General features: G+C 40.4%; 1 protein-coding gene across 4 annotated transcripts in view; it reads left to right on the top strand.

Moving 5' to 3' along the window:
* The window catches only part of LOC125013407 (cytoplasmic dynein 2 heavy chain 1), a 117,798-nt gene that overhangs the window by 77,392 nt on the left and 17,620 nt on the right, over window positions 1-22,786 (top strand). For all 4 annotated transcript variants that reach the window (XM_047594055.1, XM_047594058.1, XM_047594057.1 and 1 more), the window contains 8 exons: window positions 6,504-6,664; window positions 9,017-9,142; window positions 12,711-12,821; window positions 14,940-15,009; window positions 16,180-16,265; window positions 18,765-18,840; window positions 19,072-19,301; window positions 20,135-20,239. In XM_047594055.1, the coding sequence (XP_047450011.1) occupies window positions 6,504-6,664; window positions 9,017-9,142; window positions 12,711-12,821; window positions 14,940-15,009; window positions 16,180-16,265; window positions 18,765-18,840; window positions 19,072-19,301; window positions 20,135-20,239 (965 nt within the window). The remainder of the gene's footprint in view (window positions 1-6,503; window positions 6,665-9,016; window positions 9,143-12,710; window positions 12,822-14,939; window positions 15,010-16,179; window positions 16,266-18,764; window positions 18,841-19,071; window positions 19,302-20,134; window positions 20,240-22,786) is intronic.

Here is a 22,786-nt window from a genome sequence, read left to right on the forward strand (position 1 = left end):
GCGGAGCTGCGAGACTGGAGCGCCCGGGTGTGGCAAGTGGAGGTCGGCTGCCGTGGATTTGTTGTGAAATCCGCCTTGCTCTCCTGTGTGAGTTGGGCATTCGCGGAAAAGAACAGAGGGTTGCTGTAAAGAATATGTCCCTGGCAGCGGAGTGAGCGAGTCAGTGGTTGTGGCTACGGAGGAAGTACGCTAACTGGGGAGCATGCTTTTTCTTGTGTGTAACTTCTGTTCTTGGCAGAGGGGAGGAATGTTAGGCTAGGCTAATTGTATCTCGTTTCTGACATAGGCAGAAGGAAGAGATGTCTGGTCCGAGTGTAGTCACATTTCCATCATCTCTATTACTTACTGCTGGTGGCCAGGCTAATTAGCTGGTGTTTTATTTTTGTGGCTAGGCTAATTGTATCTCGTTTCTGACATAGGCAGAAGGAAGAGATGTCTGGTCCGAGTGTAGTCACATTTCCATCATCTCTATTACTTACTGCTGGTGGCCAGGCTAATTAGCTGGTGTTTTATTTTTGTGGCTAGGCTAATTGTACCTCATTTCTGACATAGGCAGAAGGAAGAGATGTCTGGTCCGAGTGTAGTCACATTCCCATAATCTCTATTACCTACTGCTGCTGGCTAGGTTAGTCAGTAGATTTATATCTTCTATCTAAAATGGCCTGCATGGCAAAGTTCTAAGACCAAAGCTACTGCTGAGCAAAAACAACATAAAAGCTACTCTATGGACTGACGAGACAAAAGTTGAACTTTTGGAAGGTGTGTGGTGGTGGTAACAGGGCAAAAATTACATCTGGTGTATGTTACATACATTCCCGAAAAAGAACATCACACAATCAGTGTAATGGTCTGGGGCTGTTTTGCTGCTTCAGGACCTGGAAGATGTGCTGTGATAAATGGAAACATGAATTCTGTTGTCTACCAAAAAAATCCTGAAGGAGAATGTCTGACCATCAAGATAAAGTGAACTGTGGCATGACTTTAAAAATGTGGTTCATGCTGGAAAATCCTCCAGTGTTTGTAGAATTACAACAGTTCTGAAGATGAGTGGGCCAAAATTCCTCCACGGTGCAGGAAAAGGCTCATTGAAGTTATCGAAAACTCTGCTTGGGAACCAGGGATTGGAGATAAGGTACCAAGCCCCAACAGATGCCAGCAGCCTCAATATAAGAGCTGCTGACCTGAGAGGGAAGAGTCAAAGTGTACTCTCAGTAGCAGGGAAATAACAACTGGTCAGATCCACCAAGAGCTGAGGTGGAAGAATACTGGAAGGACATATAGGAAAGACACTCAACTCCATGAGTGCCTAGTAGCACAGATGAACCAGTTGCTGAGGGATAGGACCCACCAACAGTGGTTAACCCAGGGCAGGACAGTCCTAATCCTGAAGGGCCCCCAGAAGGGACCCATCCTATCCAACTACTGGCCAATAACCTGTCTCTGCACAACATGGAATGCACTGGCATCGTTGTGGCTAAGATGAGTAAGCATGTGGCTCAATATATGAGTGGGGCTCTGAAGGAAATTGGCAGTAACACCAGTGGAGCCAAGCACCAACTACTGGTCGATAGAGCAGTCATCTGAGAATGTAAGAGCAGATAGACAAACCTGAGCACCACCTGGATTGACTTCAAGAAAGCCTACAGTTCAATGCCACACACATTGATACTGGAATGTCTGGAACTGTATAAGATCGACAGGAACCTACAGGCTTTCATTAAGGACTTGATGGGAATGTGGAAGATAACCCTAGAGACCAACTCAAAGCCAATTTCCCCAATCAACATAAAGTGTGGCATATACCAAGGTGATGCGCTATCATCACTGCTGTTCTGCATAGGCCTGAACCCCCTCAGTCAGATCATCACAAAGAGAGAGTACGGGTACCAATTCCAAAGTGGAGCAACAATCAGCCAGTTCTCTACAGTGGTGGAAAAATGTTTTTGAACACCCCATGCATTTATGGGTCTTCAAGTGCAATTTCTTTTAGCACAATCACAGACAAAATACTAAACAAATCCTAAAACAGCCGTTAAAAACATAAAATTGATTGACAGTGATTTTACTCTGAGCTCCTCCAGCGTGACCAAGCTCTTTACCCTGTCTCTAAGACTGAGCCTGGCCACCCTGCGAAGGATACTCCGCCACTTGAGGTAGGACCTCCTCCCCGACTCAGAGTGGGCCTCAGACTTGGAGGTGCTGATCTTCATCCCGGCTGCTTCACACTCGGCTGCAAACCACCTCAGTAAGAGCTGGAGGTCATGGTTCGATGTAGCTATGACCACATCATCGATAATAAGTAGGGACGAGATCCTCTGATCACGGAACTCGACACCCACTTCCATAAAAGTTATGAACAGAACTGATGACAAAGGGCAGCCCAGGTGGAGTCTAACCTAATACTTCCGGAGCAACCCCCACAGGATTCCCCTGGAGACATGGTCATAAGTGATCTGAGGTTCTACTAACTATTGATCAGACCCTCTTTTTGAGCACCCTGCCGTAGAGAGTGATCCACCTTTAGTTGGAATATACCCTCTGGTCCCCTTTCTAAAAGATGGGGACCACCATCCTGGTCTGCCACTCCAGAGGTGCTTCCCCCAATATCCACGCAATGTTGCACAGGCATGTCAGCCAAGACAGCGCTACAATAACCAGAGCCTTGAGATATCCAGGGCAAATCTCATCCTCCCCCAGAACTCTGCCACTGGAGTTGTTTCACTGCCTCGGCGACTTCTGCCCCAGTGATTGGACGGCCCCACCCCAGGCCATCTGGCTCTGTTTCCCCCTATGGAATGTGTGTTGGTGGGACTGAGGAGCTCCTCAAAGTATTCCTTCCACCGCTGGACAGTAGCCGCAGGTGACTTCAGCAGCTGCTCATCCTCACCAAAAACGGCGTCAGCGAGTTGTCGCCCGCCATCCCTGGGGCACCGGATGGTTTGCCAGAAACCTTTTGGAGCTATTTGATATTCTTTTTCCATAGCCTAACTCTTCCCACACCCATGCTTTTGCCCTGGCCGCAGACCACTTTCGCAGACCACTACCGTTACCAGTCAACTGCTTCCAGAAACCCACAGACCAGCACCAGCGGCCTAACGGCTGCAACTCACAACAGCTGCCTCAACAATGGTGGAGTGGAACATGGCCCATTCAGGCACAATGCCCCCCACCACCAAAAAAAAAAAAAAATAAAAAATGCAGGATTAGAATATGAACAAGTGCACAAGACATAGAGACAGAAGAATATACATTATATAAATAGGAATGATAGTAAGGTGCACATTTGTAGAGTTTCATATTTTGTTGCTCATCCAAGTAGCTTCTTTAATTCTAAAAGACTGTTTGGAAGTTAGAGTTTGAATAGACGCTTACATGACTAGGGTCTGTTAACCAATAGATACTAACCAGTAGGTTGAGGAAACTGGTTTGATTCCTGTTTTCCTTTCCTAGTGAACCATTTTTAGCCATCATAGTCTCAAGGTGTGAACGTGTTTGACACTTCCTGGGGACAGACGTGTATGTAAATTGATGGCCGATCATATCTCAGTCCACCTCCTGTGTTCAGAGAGGGATTGGCCTTTTATCTGTCTGTAAAACACTCCCTTTCCTGAGGGGACATCTGATATTGGTCTAGACATAGACCAACACAGTAGTGGCTCATATCGGCAGGATCTAAGGTCCCTTCAGTGTCACATGCTGGCACACCAACAATTATCTGGAGCAGCAAACATTTTCTGTCCCTCAAGGCCACACATGTGATATTGGGATATTAAACTATTGAGCAGGTCCTCTATCCAGGGGGCACTGCTTTTATGCAAAATGGAGGCTTCACCCAAGGCACCAATCTGTGCTCGCTGTTTTTCTCTTTGCGACTGGTAGTGTTCTGGACCTGTGGTAAGGCCACGCTGTAGGTGTTCCCAATGTGTTCCCAATGTGACAAACACTCATGACAACCAAACACAAGTAACCTGTAGTTTCCTCTTTCTTCTTTGTATTTTGTGATTAGCCTTAAAATAGCCGTGTGTAAGACTGATGTGCTGTCTTAAGTCTTAAGAACATGTTGATACAAACAATTGAAATGAAACTAAATTTTATTTATATAGCATCAATAACAATACAAATTGTCTCCAGGTGCTTTACAAAACAAGAGTCTTTTTGATTTGAAGAATCAAATCTGTTTTGATGCATTTATGTCAATGTATAAGGAGGTGTGTGTAGTTGAATGTTTCCTCAATCACCAGTGTCTTTATTCGCCTTTATTACCAGAGATTACGGCGCTTACGGAAACGTCCAGGGTTGGAGTTATCATCTGAATTTTGTACAGGTCCAGCTAATGTCAAGGCAAAGATCAATAAATAATTGATGTTGTTGTGTTTATTTACATACAGAGCTTGAAACTGAGATCAGATCTGGAGATGCATTTGGAGACACATGTTACTGCCAGAACTATGCTAAAGCTAGTCATGGTTTCAGGGTTTAATAATGTCAGCCGTATTCCTAGAGATGAGAGCTGCACCTGCCAAAGTGGGATGAATGTCATCTCTCCTAATCAGACCAGGCTTTTCAGAGAAAGTGTTTCAGTTGTCAATCAAGGCCACATCATTTGCTGAATGTTGACATGCAACATTATTGGTCAAATGGGGCCACTGTCCAGAAAAAACTACACAGTACAACATACTTTCTGCAAACTTACACACCCATTCCACGTACATTGGCATAACCTGGTGTCATTACTGTCAACGTAAATAACAGTCTCCCCATATTTAGCTTTAGCCTTAGCTAGCAGTTTCAGATGTGATTCAGTGTCACCTTCCCTGGAATGCATCTAGCTATGGTCAGCAGATTCTCTTAAATTCATGTTCTGAAAAATAGATTTGCCAATTACCAGAGTTGGTTTTTCAGTGGGTGTGTCACTGACTGGGAAATTTCAGAATTGTTAACGGGTTGGTGATGCACCATAGAATGGGGTGTAGGACTGTGCTACTTGACAATATGCTGGAGAACAGCACGAGAGACCGGCAGATGAGAAAAAGAACAGGAGAGAAGAAGAGTTTGTCTATGTGTTTTTGGCAGTAAATCAGTATGCTAATGAGGCATGGTCTGTAATCCTTTTACAGCTAATCTCATTCAATCCCTCTAGCCCAAGCCTGGGCACTACTCACACACACAGTGCTCACTCACTGTTGTACTACTTCCCAAACAGTACAAAACCTCTTCACATCCACATAGTGACTTTGATAGAAAAAATAAAAAGATTTAAAATCCTGAATGCTCATAATATGATAATGTGAAGTGTGTGACACTGTGTCTACACTTTCTTAGACATTCAGTGATTCCTCCATGTGGCGTTTGAACCGCAAAGACATTGATGCAATCTTTTTTGAGGCTCATCTTTGTTCTGGTCTTTGATTGTGTGTCATAAAGACCAAGGACGACTTTGCTACAGACAGTGGATGCTGGTCTGCAGCTTGAATACTAATTACCTGCCCATGTCAAAGGTAGTTATACTTGTTGTACTACATGTACATAGATGCACGTTCTGAAAATACTTTTTTTCACAACCATGTGATCATTACTGCATTACTGTTTTTCTTAGTGTTGCCATGGGGATGCTGCAAAAGGTCACTCTGAGACCTTGAGCACGTGCGTGTATGTGTACTTACAGAGCAGCAGACTGCATTTGGCTGCAGACACCAAAATAATGTTCAAGTTGGGGTAATAGTCTAAACACGAAAAGACAGTGGTGTGTGTGCCTGTGTGTAGGTGTGTATACGATTGTGTGTGGTGTGTGTCTCTGAAGATATCTGCTGATACGTTAACAAATAATGCTGCAGAGGAATCTCTCATGCTGTGTATGCCTGTATCTCTGCATGTGTTCACTATTAACTCCTATCTGATATGTGATTCAGTATATTACAGCAGGATTAGGGCCTGAGTATGCTCACAAATCATATGAACACACACACACAAAACGCACTCACATGCAACACACACACACACACACACACTCAGACACATGCATCTGGCTTCTCAACACCAGGGGGCTGACAAGATATTCTTCTGTGTGGTGAATTTTGCTGCATACCTACCATTCAGTATGCATAGCACCTTTCTAATCGTTCTCACTCTTTCTTTTCCACTGTCTTCCCCTTATGCCACCTCTTGCACCCTCCATCTTTGCCACCTTTCTGTTTTTCTCAGATTAGCTGCTTTTCTCCACTTCCCCCATTTGGATGCCATCTACCCCGCCTCATCCATTTCCTTCCTCCCCCCTCCTATGTCTCATTCTTCCCCATCTACTCTCACCAAATTCTCCTTTGCTGCGGCTTACTATGCATTTACTTCCACTTCTTATTTCTCTGTCTCCTCCTGCTACGGTTTCTTTGCAGCATATCCATTTACTTTGAGTTTGAGGAGTACATCAAATTTAAATGAAATATTTTACGCATTTTACAAGTCTCTGTCACACTCCTCATCCTCTCCTCTTCCCCTCTTCTCTGCAGGTATGAAAGAGCTCTCCCCCCCTCCTCTGAATCTGCGGCGTCTCTACACCGAGACAACGGAATGGGAGCCAGTGTTGATCATCATCTCTCCAGGGGCAGACCCATCCCAGGAGCTTGCAGAACTAGCAGCAGAAACAGTTGGCAGAGACAACTATCATGAGGTAGTGAATAAAATAGTTGCAGTCACTGCAGATTAAAAGGTTCAAACTGAATAGAAAGATCAGATCTACAGAATAGACTAGTCTGCACTTCTTCCATTGCATGTTCTTTTTCCAAGTTTGTCACATGTAAATGTAAAAAAGATTGTCAAACAAATTTAAATATCGAATCCAACACAAGACAAAGATAAAACAAGTAAACACAAAATTCTGTTTTTTATTAAGGGAAAATTCCAAACCTACATGGCCCTGTGAAAAAGTGATTGTCCCCCTTGTTAAAACATTGATAAATTCAAGAACAAATGAAAAAGAAAGTAATTGAGATCTATCAGTCTGGAAAAGGTTATAAAGACATTTCTAAAGCTTTGGGACTCCATTTGAGAGCCATTGTCCACAAATGGTGAAAACATGGAACTGTGGTCAACCGGCTGACCAAAGTTACCCCAAGAGTGCAGCAATGGCTTATCCAAGAGGTCACAATAGACCCCACAACAACATCCAAAGAACCTCAGTTAAGGTCAGTGTTCATATATGAAAGAGACTGGACAAAAATGGCCTGTATGGCGGAGTTCTAAGACCAAAACCACTGGTGAGCAAAAACAACATAAAGACTCATCTCAGTTTTACCAGAAAACATCTTGTTGATCCCCAAGTGTTTTGGGGAACATACTCTGTGGATTGACGAGACAAAAGCGCAACTTTTTGGAAGCTGCGTGTCCCGTTACATCTGGCATAAAAGTAACACTGCATTACAGGAAAAAAGGTGGTAGTGTGATGGTCTGTGACTGTTTTGCTACTTCAGGACCTGGAAGACTTACTGTAATGAATGGAACCATGAATTCTGCTGTCTACCAAAAAATCTCAGAGGAGTCACTTGTCACTTTTCCACACAAGGGCCATTTAGGTTTGGATTCTGTTATTCTATTACCTAAATAATAACAACCTTCATTTAAAAGCTGGATTTTGTGTTTACTTGTATTATCTTTGACTAATATTAATTTTTTTTTATGATTTGAAACATTTAGTTGTGACAACATGGAAAAGAATAAATTAGGAAGGGGGCCAACACTTTTTCACACCGCTGTATGTGGAGAAATGTGACATAGCTACAATTGTTGAATACAATATTGAGGCATCTTGATATTATTCAGCATTAATCAGCAGACTTCAAGTCAACACTTTTCAAGATGCCAAGGTATTTGAGAAGTGTTTTTGGAAGACACATTTACACACTTGAAGTTATTCATTGTGGTTAATATAGAAATTCAAGACCACAATTTTTTAAATAGTCTTACTGTAATTATTGTATTTACAAGTCCATTGAAGAGACAACCTAGTAAAAATTGTATGTTTATCACAAATAGGCTCAAGACATAACTCATATATAATATATATAATATATTTAATGCTGCCTTTAAATTGGATCATGTTCACAAGAGTCTACAGCCTCGATAACATCGACGTTGTGAGACATTGGGTTATGTTTTCAAAAATAACAAAAAACAAAAAGAGGGTGTTAGATTAACATATTACTATTTTGTATTTAGGTTTGTTATGGTTTTATAATATGTATCAGTAAAATATGTATATTCATATTGTATCATCTGTTCATTAGGCCTTATTATATATTTATTACACTGACATTATTAGCTTTCGAACTGTTTTTTAAACGAAAGAAAGTAAAACTACTAGGCAACGATTGGAGAAACATTCACAATGAAATAGTACAACAATAAATTTTAATTTCTGAAGGTCTTCTGTTGCTGCTATTCTTACTCAAGGCTGTTATGGACCGGCAAAACTCAGACATGCCAGCGACAAAGGAAACTGTGATAGCCTAAGAACTGACCCACACCTATCGGTGACAACTGAGGAAGGAGTGATCTTAATAATGCAATAATTAAGCATTTTTCACAAAATCTCACATCAATTAATTGAATTTCATATATTTCCCCTCCCTACGCAGAAGTACTGTGCATGTAGCCTAATGTATGATATGTGTAAAAACAAAGCTGAAAGACAGGAAACTGGACTTGTTTGAGATTTGGCAGCCAAATACTCACCTGCCATTAGAGGATGGTTTTATTATGACCCATGCCCAAAAACTCAAGGTGTAGATGGTGGTAAAATGGCTGTGATGGTTTCTAAAGTGTAATTTACTACAAAATATATACTGTTCCATCTAGTTTTAACTTTCCAATCGTTTCTCCCATGGAGGACAGAGAGTAGTTAAAATATTGAATCAGGCGTTATGCCCCTAACTTGTGAGAAATTACACTGTAGAATCGAATTTTCCATCCCAGTGACTCTGTTTCTCAACCCCTTCTGCCTCCCCCGCTCTCTCTGTCTTTCTAGATCTCCATGGGTCAGGGACAGGCTGATGTGGCCTTAGCCACCCTTAGAGAATGCTCCCGAAATGGAGACTGGCTTTGCCTGAAAAATCTTCACCTTGTTACTACATGGCTGCCCCTCCTGGAAAAAGTAAGTACTCTATGTGAGTCTAAGAGTATGAAAGACTGTAGGAAAAAAATAGAATGTTTGTTTGTATTCTGTGCTTCTTTGTTTGTTTTGTTTTTTCTTGGTTTGTCGGATATGTGACTGATACTGTGTTATTTCTATTTATCAAACAATAGTAACTGACACAGGCTGTTACTGATCAAAGTGGGGCCAAGTCGGTTTGTATTATTTGCCGTAACAATTACAGAAAAATTATAACATTTAGGAGTGTGCATTAGATTTGATGAGAAATATTTAGTGCAAATACAGGATAGACAGCATAGATCATGACCAAATATTAAACACACAATACCACAGCCGAAGTAAACTGAAGAGTCCAGTTGGAGTCCAGTATATAGTAGACTATGCCCTACAATAGTTCACATCCCTAAAATTAAGTCCACAAAATGGGTGCAATGAAATAGTCCAGTAGTTACCAAGTAGACTTGATGTTGTGTACTAAAAATGCGTGTTTAATTGCTTAGTTCACCCAAACTTATTGGTGTTATCTATAATCTTACAACACTGCCACACGTACACAAACACAAGAACGCATTCTGCTGGCTGCCCAAACTTCTGTATCTAAAATTATCCTTTGTCCTTTGCCTGCACATACACGTTTTGCATTCTACCTGTCGGCTCATATTAATTGCTGTTGTGTTGTTGTTTGTGTGGCTGAGGCTATGTGTGTCTATTTGTCTGTGGACATACTGCACATTTGTACTCAGTTCATGCCTGCTTTCCATGAAGCAAGTGCCTGTCTGAGTGTGTTTTTACCGTTGTGAATGTGGGATTCTTTGTGTCTTGGACTTTTTTTTTCTGTTTATTTGTGCTTTTCCTGGGGTTCTGTCTGGTGTTGTGTCACTGTAGCAGGTCATATCTCACTGGGAGGCACAGCTGTTGGCTGTGATTGGCCTGTGCATGTGCTTGTGTGGGTTTGTGTGTTGTCTTGGGGTTAGCCAGAGACCCTTCCTGTCATGCTCACAGGGTGACTTAAACCACGGCTTATTACAGCTCTCTTTTTTATCCTCCATGTTCTACTTTCCTCACCACTCTCTTTTCTCTCCTGGCACTATAGATATTCGTGCTTGTTCATCTTTACGTGTTCCCACCTCGACTTTCTAGCTGTCTTCTCACCAGTTTTTCCTCAACACTCTTATTCCCCTCCTCATATTGTATTGCTAAAATTCTCTTTTAGTCTCACTGTTCTTTTGTCTCGCTCCTTGCCCAGCAGTGATGAGATTGGGGTCTCAGCAGTCGAGCTTAAAATGAAAAACTGACACAACAAGAGGAAAGAGGGAAGCAGGGAGCAGGGGAAAGAAAGACTGAAGAAACTGAGGATTTGAAAGTAGGAAAAAAAACTGAAATGAGCCACTGCGGCAAGTGGAAATTCTACCAAAAGAGGGCTTTGGTATCTCTCTGTAGCTATGTACATTTGCTTAGTTTTCCTGTATCTTTAAGTGTAGTTTTTAAATTTTCTTTCTTATTTTACCACCTGTCTCTGTGGCGCACCTTCAATGAAGCAGTCAATTAGTTATAGAGGAGAAATGAGTTAGAGAGACAGAAAAAAGTGGTCAGTGTTCATAATTTAAGTTGTCAGTACAGATGTCATCCTCTTCCTGTCCACTCATATTCTTCCACTTGCATTGTTTTCTGTGTCATTTTTTCACATCACCTCCTCCCATTTATAGTGGTGGAAAAATTAAATTAAGAATCACTCTTAGGTCTTCAAGTGCAATTTCTTTTAGTACAGTCAGACAAAATATCAAATCCTAACAAATCCTAAAACAGCCATTAAAAACTTAAAATTGATTGGTTCCATAAAAATACACTAGATATTTTGAGTATTGGGTCATTTTGGTACCAGTGATCCACTAATGAAGGTCATGCTTTTTATTAAAAGACACATTTCTGTTGCCATGCTTCCTGTTGAGTTGACAATCTAATGATCTACTTGTGCAAGCGACTGCTAACTGACAACACAACACGTAAAACTCATTTTCTTCACCACTTCTTGTGTTCTTTGATTAGATTCTGTGGCCATGTGGGCTTCCCTGTGAATGACTTAGCCTTCATGTGTGTGTGTGCATGCGTATGTGAAGCCAATCAAAAGACCCTAAGGCCGCTATGCTATTTTTGACCACAAGTTTTTGAGAAAGATGGAGCAGATTCTAATGGAGACTGTGAAAGGAAGAGATGCAGAAATAAGAGAGAGATAGGTCCCCAGGCCACATTCGGCCCGCGGGCCGCCTAATTTTGGCCCCCAAGCTATGATTCCTTGGACAGCATGTGTAAACCGGGATGCTGGTCTCCATGCCAACACATTTTAACTTTGACTTTTCGGAGCGGTTCGCTTGTTGACACGCTGCCACCGGCAGGGAGGGATGGGCGATATGGGCTAAAAAGATATCCTGAGAAAGATTTTGCCATTCTGGCAATAATGATAAAAAATATTTTAATTCCAGTCCATGATTTTGACTCAATCTGTCAATTCATTCTGTCTCTAGCTCCAGTTCTAAGATGATACTGACCAGTTTTGTCAAATAAGCTGCTTAACTCCAGGTTTAGGAAGTTGTAACCGTAGTGTGTAGAATCTGAAATGTGAAAACAGCAACATGTCTTCCACCATGTAAAATGCAGTCCCTTTGATTCCTAAATTTCCATTACTTGCTTTGCTTCTCATATGTAACAGATGGACTGAATACGTCGACAATCTTTGGTGGGAGTTTTTTTTTTTTTTTTTTTTATTTACCGGTGATATTTACAACTCAGACATAAAAAAAAAAATGTTAAAAAAAATTATTGCGGCTGGTGGTGAAATGTGGTGGGTGGGCTAGCACACGCTAATACTAATTAAATAATTAACACAGCAGCAAAAGGAACATCACCTACAATATACACAATTACATCAATTACAGATACACTATACTTTTTAGTGCTCTACATCAATGGTTCTCAACTGGTCTGGCTTCTGGACCCACCATCATATCTTAATGATAAGCCATGACCCAAATCAAAGAAAATTTTCAATTTACTGAAACAAGAGACTGTGCAGTTTGAACCTGAGACAGTAAAATATAATATCACAATATGAAAACACAACAAAACAAATGTAATAATAAACCAAAATGACCTGCAAGTGGTGATGCTGGAGAGGAAACTATTGCCTTTTACCCTCAATTAGCATTAATCATAAGGCTGACATGACAATCACAACATTTCACTAACCGACTCAGTTGGTGTTTTCATGCAAAATATGTGAAATAAAAAAGTGCAACTTCTGGGATATATTAACAAAAATTAAATAACTTTGATTATACAGATTAAGTTGGAAATTCACATACTGAAACTATGACAGCTAACACTGCACTATGAAAAAAAGATCCTCACCTGGGACTTGAACCCCAATGGTGGTTGGGGTGGTTGTCCCACACCTCAGTTAATGTTATTATCGACTGCATACAGAACTGGGTCTTAAACTACATTTTTATATTTGACATTATCTTTTTCCTTGAACAAAGTATCCAATGTGTGCATTGTGTTTTCTCCAAAGGAATTGAACATGCTGCGTCCCAAAGTGGGCTTCCGTCTCTGGCTGACAGCGGAAGTTCACCCCAGATTTCCTCCCATACTGCTGCAGTCCAGTCTTAAAATCACATATGAGGTATGCGTACACATACACACTGTCTGGCGTTTGAGAATTGTGTACACTAGAGATTGACCGATATATCGGCCGATATTTCTGTTTTTTTTGTACTGGTATCAGTATCGGCCAATACACGGTGCATTCACCGATACATATATATTTTTTTCTTTACAGACATACTTGAGTTTCATTTGTTACCATTGTGTCATTTTTGAAATGTAAATGGAAGGAGAATAAGCAGGATATTGGCTCCAAATATCGACTTGGCAGCATGTATCAGTCATCGGCCTATACCGATGTAAAAAAATAAATAAATAAAAAACTGTATCCATCGGTCGATCTCTAGTGTACACGCAGTTTTTTTTCTGACAATTCATTGATACATGTTAATACAATTACTGTTTTTATATACATGGTGCAAAATTGTCCCTGTCTCCCTCCCTGGCTATGGATATCTGTGAACGGAATTTATCCATGCATATCTTTTCCACTCTCTTTAATCTGCAAGGCCTGCAGCTTCTGTGTTAGTGATGCATGCTTTAATGCTTGATGCGCTTCTAAAGCGAGTCATGCTCATGGGGTTAATTGCTTCAGCAACCAAGCATGCTGCACAAACCTATTCTGTCTATTTGTATTTTTTCAAATCTGCCTTCCCATTTTTCTCTCATACACACTGACACACTAACATGCAGACTAACACTCTACACATATCTACACACATGCTGATCACAGTTCAACTGCAGTTCTTTATTTCTCAGCAGCAGGACAAACATTATGCTATCCCAACATTAATAGAATACATACAAACTAATATGTATAGATTGTGTAGTTCCTGTCAGTGTGATTGTGTTAGAAATGCCACAGACATGGTTTGCAGTATTTGCGCAGAGGCTGAGGAACTCTCAAGGTGGAATTACCAAATGTTCATTAAAGTGGAAGTTCGCAAATATATCACCTAATAATGTCGCATGATAACTTTTTTTTTTAAACCGATAACCGATAACTTTCAGCATCCAAAGGCCGATACCGATAACCAATAACCGTCAACATACCTGGAGATAAGAAAGACTAATGAACAAACAGTTTTGACTCTTAAGATGAAGATATTTATTTTTTCAGATGAAACACTATTAGCCATCAAACATTTGCAAAAAGATCAAGGTCAAACAAAACTATTTGATATTTCATATGAACATCACCAAATGAAGGCCTCTAGACCTGAAATACTTTGCATCAGGTTTAAAAGTAAATAAAGTGAAAAAGTGCATTCAACAAGTTCTAAAAAATAAATAAGATAATGCGATTGGAATTGGAGTTTTCAATCAGATAATGCTTCGTGCGCATGCTCCACAACCACTGCGTTGGCGTAGAAAGCCAGTCGTAGAAGAAGAAGAGAAACGCAGCCACTAGAAGAACCATCTGAGGGATAGTGCGGATCTTACCTGCACCAGAAGTAGCGCAAACATTATGTACGAGATTAAAAAATGAAATGACGGTCCGCCGCATGAATGACTCTTGTTTATTATATTGCATAATAGGTCAACCGGAAATGGGGCCATATTAACGTGGTATTATCCTGCTGAAAAGACACGCATCGTCACCTAGTGTGGAGGAGGAGAACAGTTATTAAGTTTCCTTAATAACTGTAACGGGAGATTTGGCGGCAAATATCGGACTTTGTGCAGTGATTTATTCTAATATTAGCAGTCTTTTGAAAGAGCGGGGGTTTGACTGGTCCTTTCTTCAGGTCATCAACAAACTCAAACTTAATCTGCAATGTATGCGATGACGTATGAGGGAGGAAAAAACAGGCAAGCAGCTCTCACAGTGGGACTTTTGACAATGTGAAAGCGCACCGCAGTGCTGATAAAAATATATATTATATGTTATCGGGCCGATAAGTCATGATATCGAACTTATCGGAATGACGTCATAATTTCCTGATATTGGGCCGATAATTACCGTGCACCCCTACTGTTTTCAGCATGTCTTAAATTGTATTGTTGGCAGAGGAATCAAAAGTAGAATTCTCAGAGGTACAATATGTGCTGACTCATGGGAAATGTACCAGATGAAGAGTATGTATTTTGTCCTTATAACGCCCTTTTATTTCCTCCCTTCTTTTGTCAACAATAGGCACCTCCAGGGTTGAAGAAGAATCTACTGAGAACATATGAGTCCTGGACTCCAGAGCAGATCAGTAAAGGTTGGCTCAGAATTTGTGTTTTTGTTTCATGTACACTAACGGTCAAAAGTTTTAGAACACCCTAATTTTTCCAGTTATTTATCGCAATTTAAGTCATGCAAGCCCAATGAATAGCTTGAAATGGTACAAAGGTAAGTACTGAACAGCCAGAGGTTAAAAAAAAGGTTTGGTTGCCCAAAACTAAAAAATAATGTATATTTCAGAATTATACAAAAAGCCTTTTTCAGGGAACATAAAGTGGATTCACAATTTAAAGCTGTTCTGCAGCAATGAAGGTTGAATCAGCCTTGAAAGCTGGTGCTACTAATTCCTACAGGTGTTTCAACTTTTCTGGATTACTTACAACCACATCTGTCTGCATAAAAGCAGTGTTGGAACACACTGTGGTACCAGACCCTCATGAGCATCAGGTGAACAGTATTGCACTGCAGAAAGTAGTGCGTTGCTACAAAAATGGTGAGAAAAAGGCAATTAACAATGGAAGAGAGACAAACCATCGTAACACTTAAAAATGCTGGTCAGGGAAATTGCAAAGAAAGTCAAGGTGTCAGTGAATACAGTTTTCTTCACCATCTTAACCAGCTTAATAGTAGTCAAGTAAGCAAGTCTCAGTTTCAACTGTGAAGAAAGCCATTGTTAAGATGTCAGAGTAAGACAAAGAGTCTCTCCTGGGCCATGAAACACCACCATTGGACTACTGAAGGCTGGAAGAAGGTATTATGGACTGATGAATCAAAATTTCAAATATTCGGTTCATCACGCAGGAACTTTGTACGCTGTCGAGTAGACGAGAGGATGGTTCCACAGTGTATGACATCAACTGTCAAACATGGAGGAGGAAGTGTGATGGTCTGGATGACCAGTAGTGTATAGTAAATGGGTAGTAGTTAAATGTTGTGTCACTGTTAATGACATCAATGTGTTTTTCATGCGAACATAAACAACAGTGCATTTGCAATTTCTGGAGAAGAAAAAATGAGCATACACAGAATTCAAAAAAAGTCTAAATCATATAAGCATATATAGTATGCTCCTCTGAAATTTCTGGTACATTTTGTGTGATGGTTAATAATGAAATAACTGTCCTTAGGTCTTTCTGAAACTCAGATAATGATCGATCACTGTATACTGTTTGCTTATTTTTGGTTGTGACATGCTGTTTCTGTGTAGGAGGCGTTCTGGCCAGAGCTCAATCTCTGTTCTGTCTGGCTTGGTTCCACGCTGTCTGTCAAGAAAGACGAAACTATATACCTCAGGTAAAGCACACAGATCTGCCAATATAATAATGCTGTTTAAGACAAAGGAAAAAAAGTGACAGAAGAAACTCTTTTCCCTCACATGCCAAACTTTAATATTGCCAGTACAATAAAGTGGTTTAACATGCTTTAAAATTTAACTTATGAATCCCAGCGATGAATTTATGTACCCATATGGATAGAACCTTATGACTCCATGAAAGTAACATAATTAATGAACTCTCCCTACTTTATACTCATTATATATGAGTATTATTTATATATGTGTTGCAAATAATAAATGTTGTGTTTGTCTTTGTGCTGGGTAAGTCTTTGTTTGTGTGTGTGTCTGTATGTGTAGAAGTGACTTAGAATAAGAGCCTTTTGGAGTAAAAATGTGTGCTGGCTGCCAGCACAAAAATCACAGCCCCCTCATCAAGGCTTTAGAGCAGTCTCTTCGTCTGATACAGTTCAATGGATTTGCTATGTCTAAGGATTAATCCCTTTAATCACCAAGCTTTCACAAAGTGGCAGCATGGGAAACACGAGTATGATGTTATACACTGTCTTTAGATGGAATCCTATATTAGGAGTAGACGAAAATAAGACTGTTGATCCATAGCGTGTGATGCTTTGCTTTGCTTTAAAAATGTTCCTAAAATAATACCAGAGGCAGAATCAACTTCTAATATTTAGAGACAGGACTCACTGCTGTTCTGTTGATGAGTAATTTCTACATAACAAGATAGAAGGTGCAAATAATTACTGGGTTTTCATCCCTACAGAGAAAACAAGGATATTTATCTCCTCAGTTTAAACCAGAGGCAGTGATAAATCAGCTCAAGTTTAGATAACAAACTGAGGGGAAATCACGTTGAACATAAGCTTGAGTTATTAGGCTCTTGGGACCCTTTGACCAGAAGACCGGTTGTTTAATAAATGCACTAATCAGATTTAAAAAGGAAAAAAAAAAAAGAGTTGTTGTTGTCAGAGTCACCAAAAGCTTTTTAATTAATTTTATAAACTGATACAAAGACATTTCAACTTAATAAAGATGTTGTTATTTTTATGATTATTTGCTGTAGTTTGCCGTGTCACATATCCACTTGTTAACACCTATAATAAATAAGCTATAATTGCTAGCCAAGACTCCTGTTCTGACTAAACTCAAATAGGGGGAGAGCTGTAACAAACTATGGGTTTTTGCGATGAAATTGTAGTTGTTTGCTCTCTGTGCCTATTCCTCTCAACCATTATCCCCATTGTGCGTTGTTATTATTATTACACATTAAGTATTGATTGCACTGTAGAAGGGTGTAAATCTACATAGCTAACATGCACACAGCCTGTGTCTTGTATGTGTGGGTCTGCATTGATTCCTTCCATTCTCTCACTTGAATATGCTTACTTTTCCACAATTAATTTTTTCTCTGGCTCTCTTTTGTTGTCTCTCTCTCGCAAGCATAAAATCAAAATTGCTTTCATTTGACATGGTAATGTTGTGCCTCATCCAAGAACATGATCACCTAATTATTGAAGAAGTCACAGCTCCTTTCGTCCACTCCACCATCACTTCATCTACTGCCCTCCCTCCATTTCTCATTTATGCTCTCATTGTGTTCATCCTCTTTATATGCCTGTGCAGAGAACACTTGATTTAAATAGACAGAGGCATAAAAGTGAGAGTTGGTATGCGGCCTTACTAAAAGAGGACATATAAAGGTACATCAGTGTGCATGTGTGTGTTTACAATTTCTGTTTGATGTCCAGAGGACAACAAGATTAGTGGCTGGTTATGTCATGTGGACGTGTGACCAGATAGCACACTCTCTGAATTGCTCACAATCAATCAGCCCAAACACAGGCACGCTTACAGTAAGCCCCTTACATTTAATCATTCACTGAATAAGCAGCCAATGCTGTACACATAAAACAAATGCATACATGCATGAGCACAATCCGCAAACCCCTACACAGTTTGCAAACACACATTCAGGCACAAAATTACTGAACGTATACTGAATCATTCAAAGAATTATTTAGCATGCTTTTGCAGTTTTCCTCCACCCCTCACCTCATCCACTCACAGCATCAGTGGGTATGACTGCTGACTGAATAGCAGTGAAGTGCAAAAAACACACACACAATCTGAGACAGCCCTTACACTCAATTATTCTGCAACACCTGTAGGATTTTTCTGAGATGGTCAGTGCTGTGATGCTGCACTTTTGCATCGAATTATGTGTGCTTTGGTGCATGTGCGTGCAATTTTTTTCGCGACTACAGCAGACTTGTTTTTACTCTGTAAAGTTCTGCACCAATGCACAGCAGTCATCAGCATTTAAGAGTAAACACATGGAAGATTAAAACTGAAAGTGAATGTGAATAATCGGATGGGCATTATGAGATTGAGATTTGTATCTTTTACTGTTGGCTTTTGAAAAGAAGCCAGTAGTTGATATGGTGTGACTGTTGTATTGTCATGTTTGTTCTTATCCCACTCTTCTCTGCTTCATCCAGGGTTGGACTAAATTCTACGAGTTTTCTTTGTCAGATCTCCGTGCTGGCTTTGAGATCATCGACAGGCTTTTTGAAGGTAGAGCAGAGCCTTCCACTCCATTGTAATCTGACATCATCTCTTCTATTGTTTACCTCTGCATCTCACATGATAATGAGATCTGGAATCTGCAGGATCCCAGCATCTCAGCATTTGCATTTCAATGCGCAGTGTATGTGAGCATTTGTTGTCTGTGGTCTGAGTTCTTTTGCTTCATTACACACATCTGCAGATTTCTTTTGTGTTTTTCTGTGTCTTGGTGTCTCTAAGGTGGTAAACTTTTCCAATGGGAGTTCGTCCATGGCCTTTTGGAGAGTGCTATCTACGGCGGACGCATTGACAATCCCTCTGACCTTCGCATCCTACGCTCCTACCTTGAGCAGTTCTTCTCTGCACGTCTCCTTTCATCCTCCCTCTCAGCGGGACAGAGAAAGAGCAGAGGAGGAGGAACACGATTGTTTCCTTCTCAGATTAGCCTCCCGAACTCTTGCTCCATATTGGTAGGTTGTCAGAATGACATAGTGGCAAGCATAAAATCAAAATTAAAAGCAAAGATTGTTTTAAGGCCTACAACCTCAATATCTCATCCGCTGTAGATATTTAAAATATCCATTCTTGCTATAGATATATCTAAAAAGGAGCACTTCTACCTTTTTGTTTATGTTCATCCTAATGGACTGAGGTGCAAAGGCAATAAAGCAAAAATAATTCAAAGAAAGGGTACCAAATGAATGCTCTAAAGCTTTCTGGTTAAGGGTTGGTTTGTGTTGAAGTTCCATTAGTTTATGCCGTGTTGTCTTCATTTCAAACCGTTAAATAAAGAAAACACTTACAAATAGATGACATTAGCTTCCCTTCAGTCTATACAATTGGTTTTGTTTTTCTATTATTTTGAGCTCTTGTCTGTTTTTATTATGTGACTGCAGGTTGTTATACAGAAAATAAGCTGGTACATATGCCCAAAATTGTTCATCGTTTTACTCTCACTAGTATAACTTAGTGGGTAGTAGAATCATAGAGAAAATCCTAGTGATAGAGAGATCACTTAATAATAAAGTCGATTTGAAAATCTATACTTTGAATTGGTAGTGCATTTTGGCAGCCGACCTGATCTAGAGAATAAGGTAAAAGCTTAACAACACACCTAAACTCACGACAGAAAATTGTTCCTTTCAATTTCTTAGGAAATCTATTTCCTTTGTGTAAAAAGGCAAAAAAAAACAAAACACAACAAAAAAAATGTAAAGCCATGATGTGAATATAGAACATTGTTTCCTTCTTTCTCTTTATATGTGCATTTCTGTGTGTGACCTGTGTCTGTATGTCTTCCCAGGACTACCGCAGTGTGATACAGAATCTCCCAGAGGATGACAGGCCTGCGTTCTTTGGTCTGCCTGCCAACATAGAGAGATCCTCCCAGAGAATCATCAGCTCTCAGGTGCACCCGTGCACGTTCAAACACACAGCCACCTGCTTATTCACACCAACACACTTGCCAACACCGTCCTGTAAGGCACACACACATAAGCTCTCATGAACACGTAGGAAATCCAAACACAACAAATTTGTCCAACACCTGATAATACATCTTTTCCCAGCATGATCTGATAATGTTTCAAAGAGCTACTTGGCTTATCATTCTAATGCCGCCAAAACTGTTCAGTGGAGCAAAGGTCAGGTGACTGCGAAGGAAAGTCCATGACAGTCAGCAATTCTTGGGGTTCTTTTATCTTCAAGTACTTCTTCAAAGCTTTGTGGTGTGACTGGGTTCATTATCCTGCTGCAGTATGAAACCCTTCACCACAAAGATTCAAACCAGAGGGTGCTCCTGAACAATGAATAGCTGCTTCTCCTTATACAGGTTGGAGTCAGTCTAGGTGTCCAACACCAAAGTAGTGAAACACCCCAAGAAATCAATACGAAGTTTTTCGGTGCATTTCATACACTGCATTATTATTCTCTCTTCTGTTCTTGTTCTTACAAACACCCCTTTCCTGTCGCAGATATCTAAATCGGAAGTAAATAGGACTTTTTTCCATTATGCACAGAGGAAAGCTATCATACACTATCTTAGTCCACCCCACCCCACAAGTGGTTTTTTTTCTATATTTTGCAATTGTATGTCTCACAAAGTTGATTTTCTGCCTATCAGTGAAAACAATCTTGATTTATCTTGGCCTGATACAACTAATCCAGTTTCCACTGAGTACTTTTGCGTGCCACACACAGGCCCCTTAGAAACTCATTCATTGGATGGATGGATGGATGGATGGATGGATGGATGGATGGATGGATGGATGTGGTTAGGGTCAGACTTTCTGTATGCTTTCTCTATGCGATATCTGCGCCAAAATACTTCCAATGAGAAAATATTACCTTTTGGGAATTGCGTGTTAACTTTAAGGTTGTGTCGGTATGTGTGAATGTGTGAATTAGTTTATGGTCAGTGCAGATTCTGATGAAATTCAATGAAACGCAGTGTCACACACCAAATGTGGTCTTTCACTGTCATTGTTATGTGTGTGCTTGTCTGTGTGTGTGTGATTGTCAGTCAAGCTTTGTGTCATGGTTTTGAATTTTGAATATTTTCTGTGACCGTGTTTGGTTTTCCTCATGTTTCTTGTTTTTGTATATACATATACATATACATATACATATACATATACATGTGTTTTCACCCTTCCTGATTTCTTATTGCTTTGCATGTTTATCACACATAAATGTTTCAGATAATTAAACAAATTTAAATATTAGTCAAAGACAAGTAAACACAAAACACAAAATAAAGTTTTTAAATTAATGTTTTTTTAAAAAAATGTTTTTCATTGTTGTGACAGACCGTATTGAACGCGCCGTCACTCCCTGACCGGCGCTCCCTCTCTCTCCCTTGGCTGGAGAATGCCGGTGTCGGGACGCGCTCAGCGCATTCATTGTGCATGTGGGACCATGTTCTGGTTCTGTGCTCGTGCTTACCCACAAACTGTTAATTTATTGCCTGGACTGTTTTCCCTGCTGTATGGGGTCCGAGGGTGCACACTAGAGATGTTACACTCGAAGCAGACGCTTGACACAGTGTCGAGCTTTCAAAGCAGAAGTATCACAACAAGAGGGTTCAATGCCTCGCTTCATAGAGCGAAAAATCACGTGACTCCTCAAATGAAGCGAAATGAAGCTTCATTACGTCACACGTGCGTACTGAATTCAGGGCAGGGTTTTCAATCTCACCATGTATATAAATGGTCACAATTCCTCAAAATGTTGTAGGTTTTTGAGAGGAGAGTTTTGCATACGTCATCGATTTAGAACGAGGGAGAGTGAGGTTTTAGGTATGAATAGTAGAACATTAGATTAACGCATCACACACACACACGCTCATGCTCACCTGCTGCTGTCACCTGCATTTGCCTCTGGGTCTTGGGCCAGGCGAGGCACTTCCTGGTGACGCTGTAAATCGCATTTGTTGGCGCCTTCTGATGGTCCTGTGACCACGGACTACACCATTATAGTTTATTTGTGTAATATTTCATGATTTGTTGTGTTTTTGGGGAATAAGGGAACCACTGTATGGAAGTATTCTTGTGCCATGTTGCCGACGTCAGAATCTATTGTTAAAGTGTGGTTTTGCCCACAGTTGGCTGAGTTATGTTTTAATACCCCTGTAATTTGTTAATTGAGATTCCCAGGGGAGGGGCTAAGGGGTATTTAAAGGGAGGATTTCCATACACGGCCTACCTCCACACCATTCCTCACCCCCCACTTTAAATCGCTATTTCGATTGTTAGAAGCTTTTCTGGGTACTTTTTAATACGTCCTCTGTGGTTGGTCTGAAGTAGGTGAATTGGGGCCGAAAATGTGACGTAGAATGCTGCTTACTACTGATTGGTCAGAAAAAAAATCAGTGCCAGGTACAAAGCTTATATACGACCACAGACCAGGGAGCGCCGGTAGGGAAGCTTGCCTTGAATCCATTACACCATTGGCGCAT

Source organism: Mugil cephalus, chromosome 9 (genome assembly GCF_022458985.1).
Source record: "Mugil cephalus isolate CIBA_MC_2020 chromosome 9, CIBA_Mcephalus_1.1, whole genome shotgun sequence".
NCBI classification, from domain to species: Eukaryota; Metazoa; Chordata; class Actinopteri; order Mugiliformes; family Mugilidae; genus Mugil; species Mugil cephalus.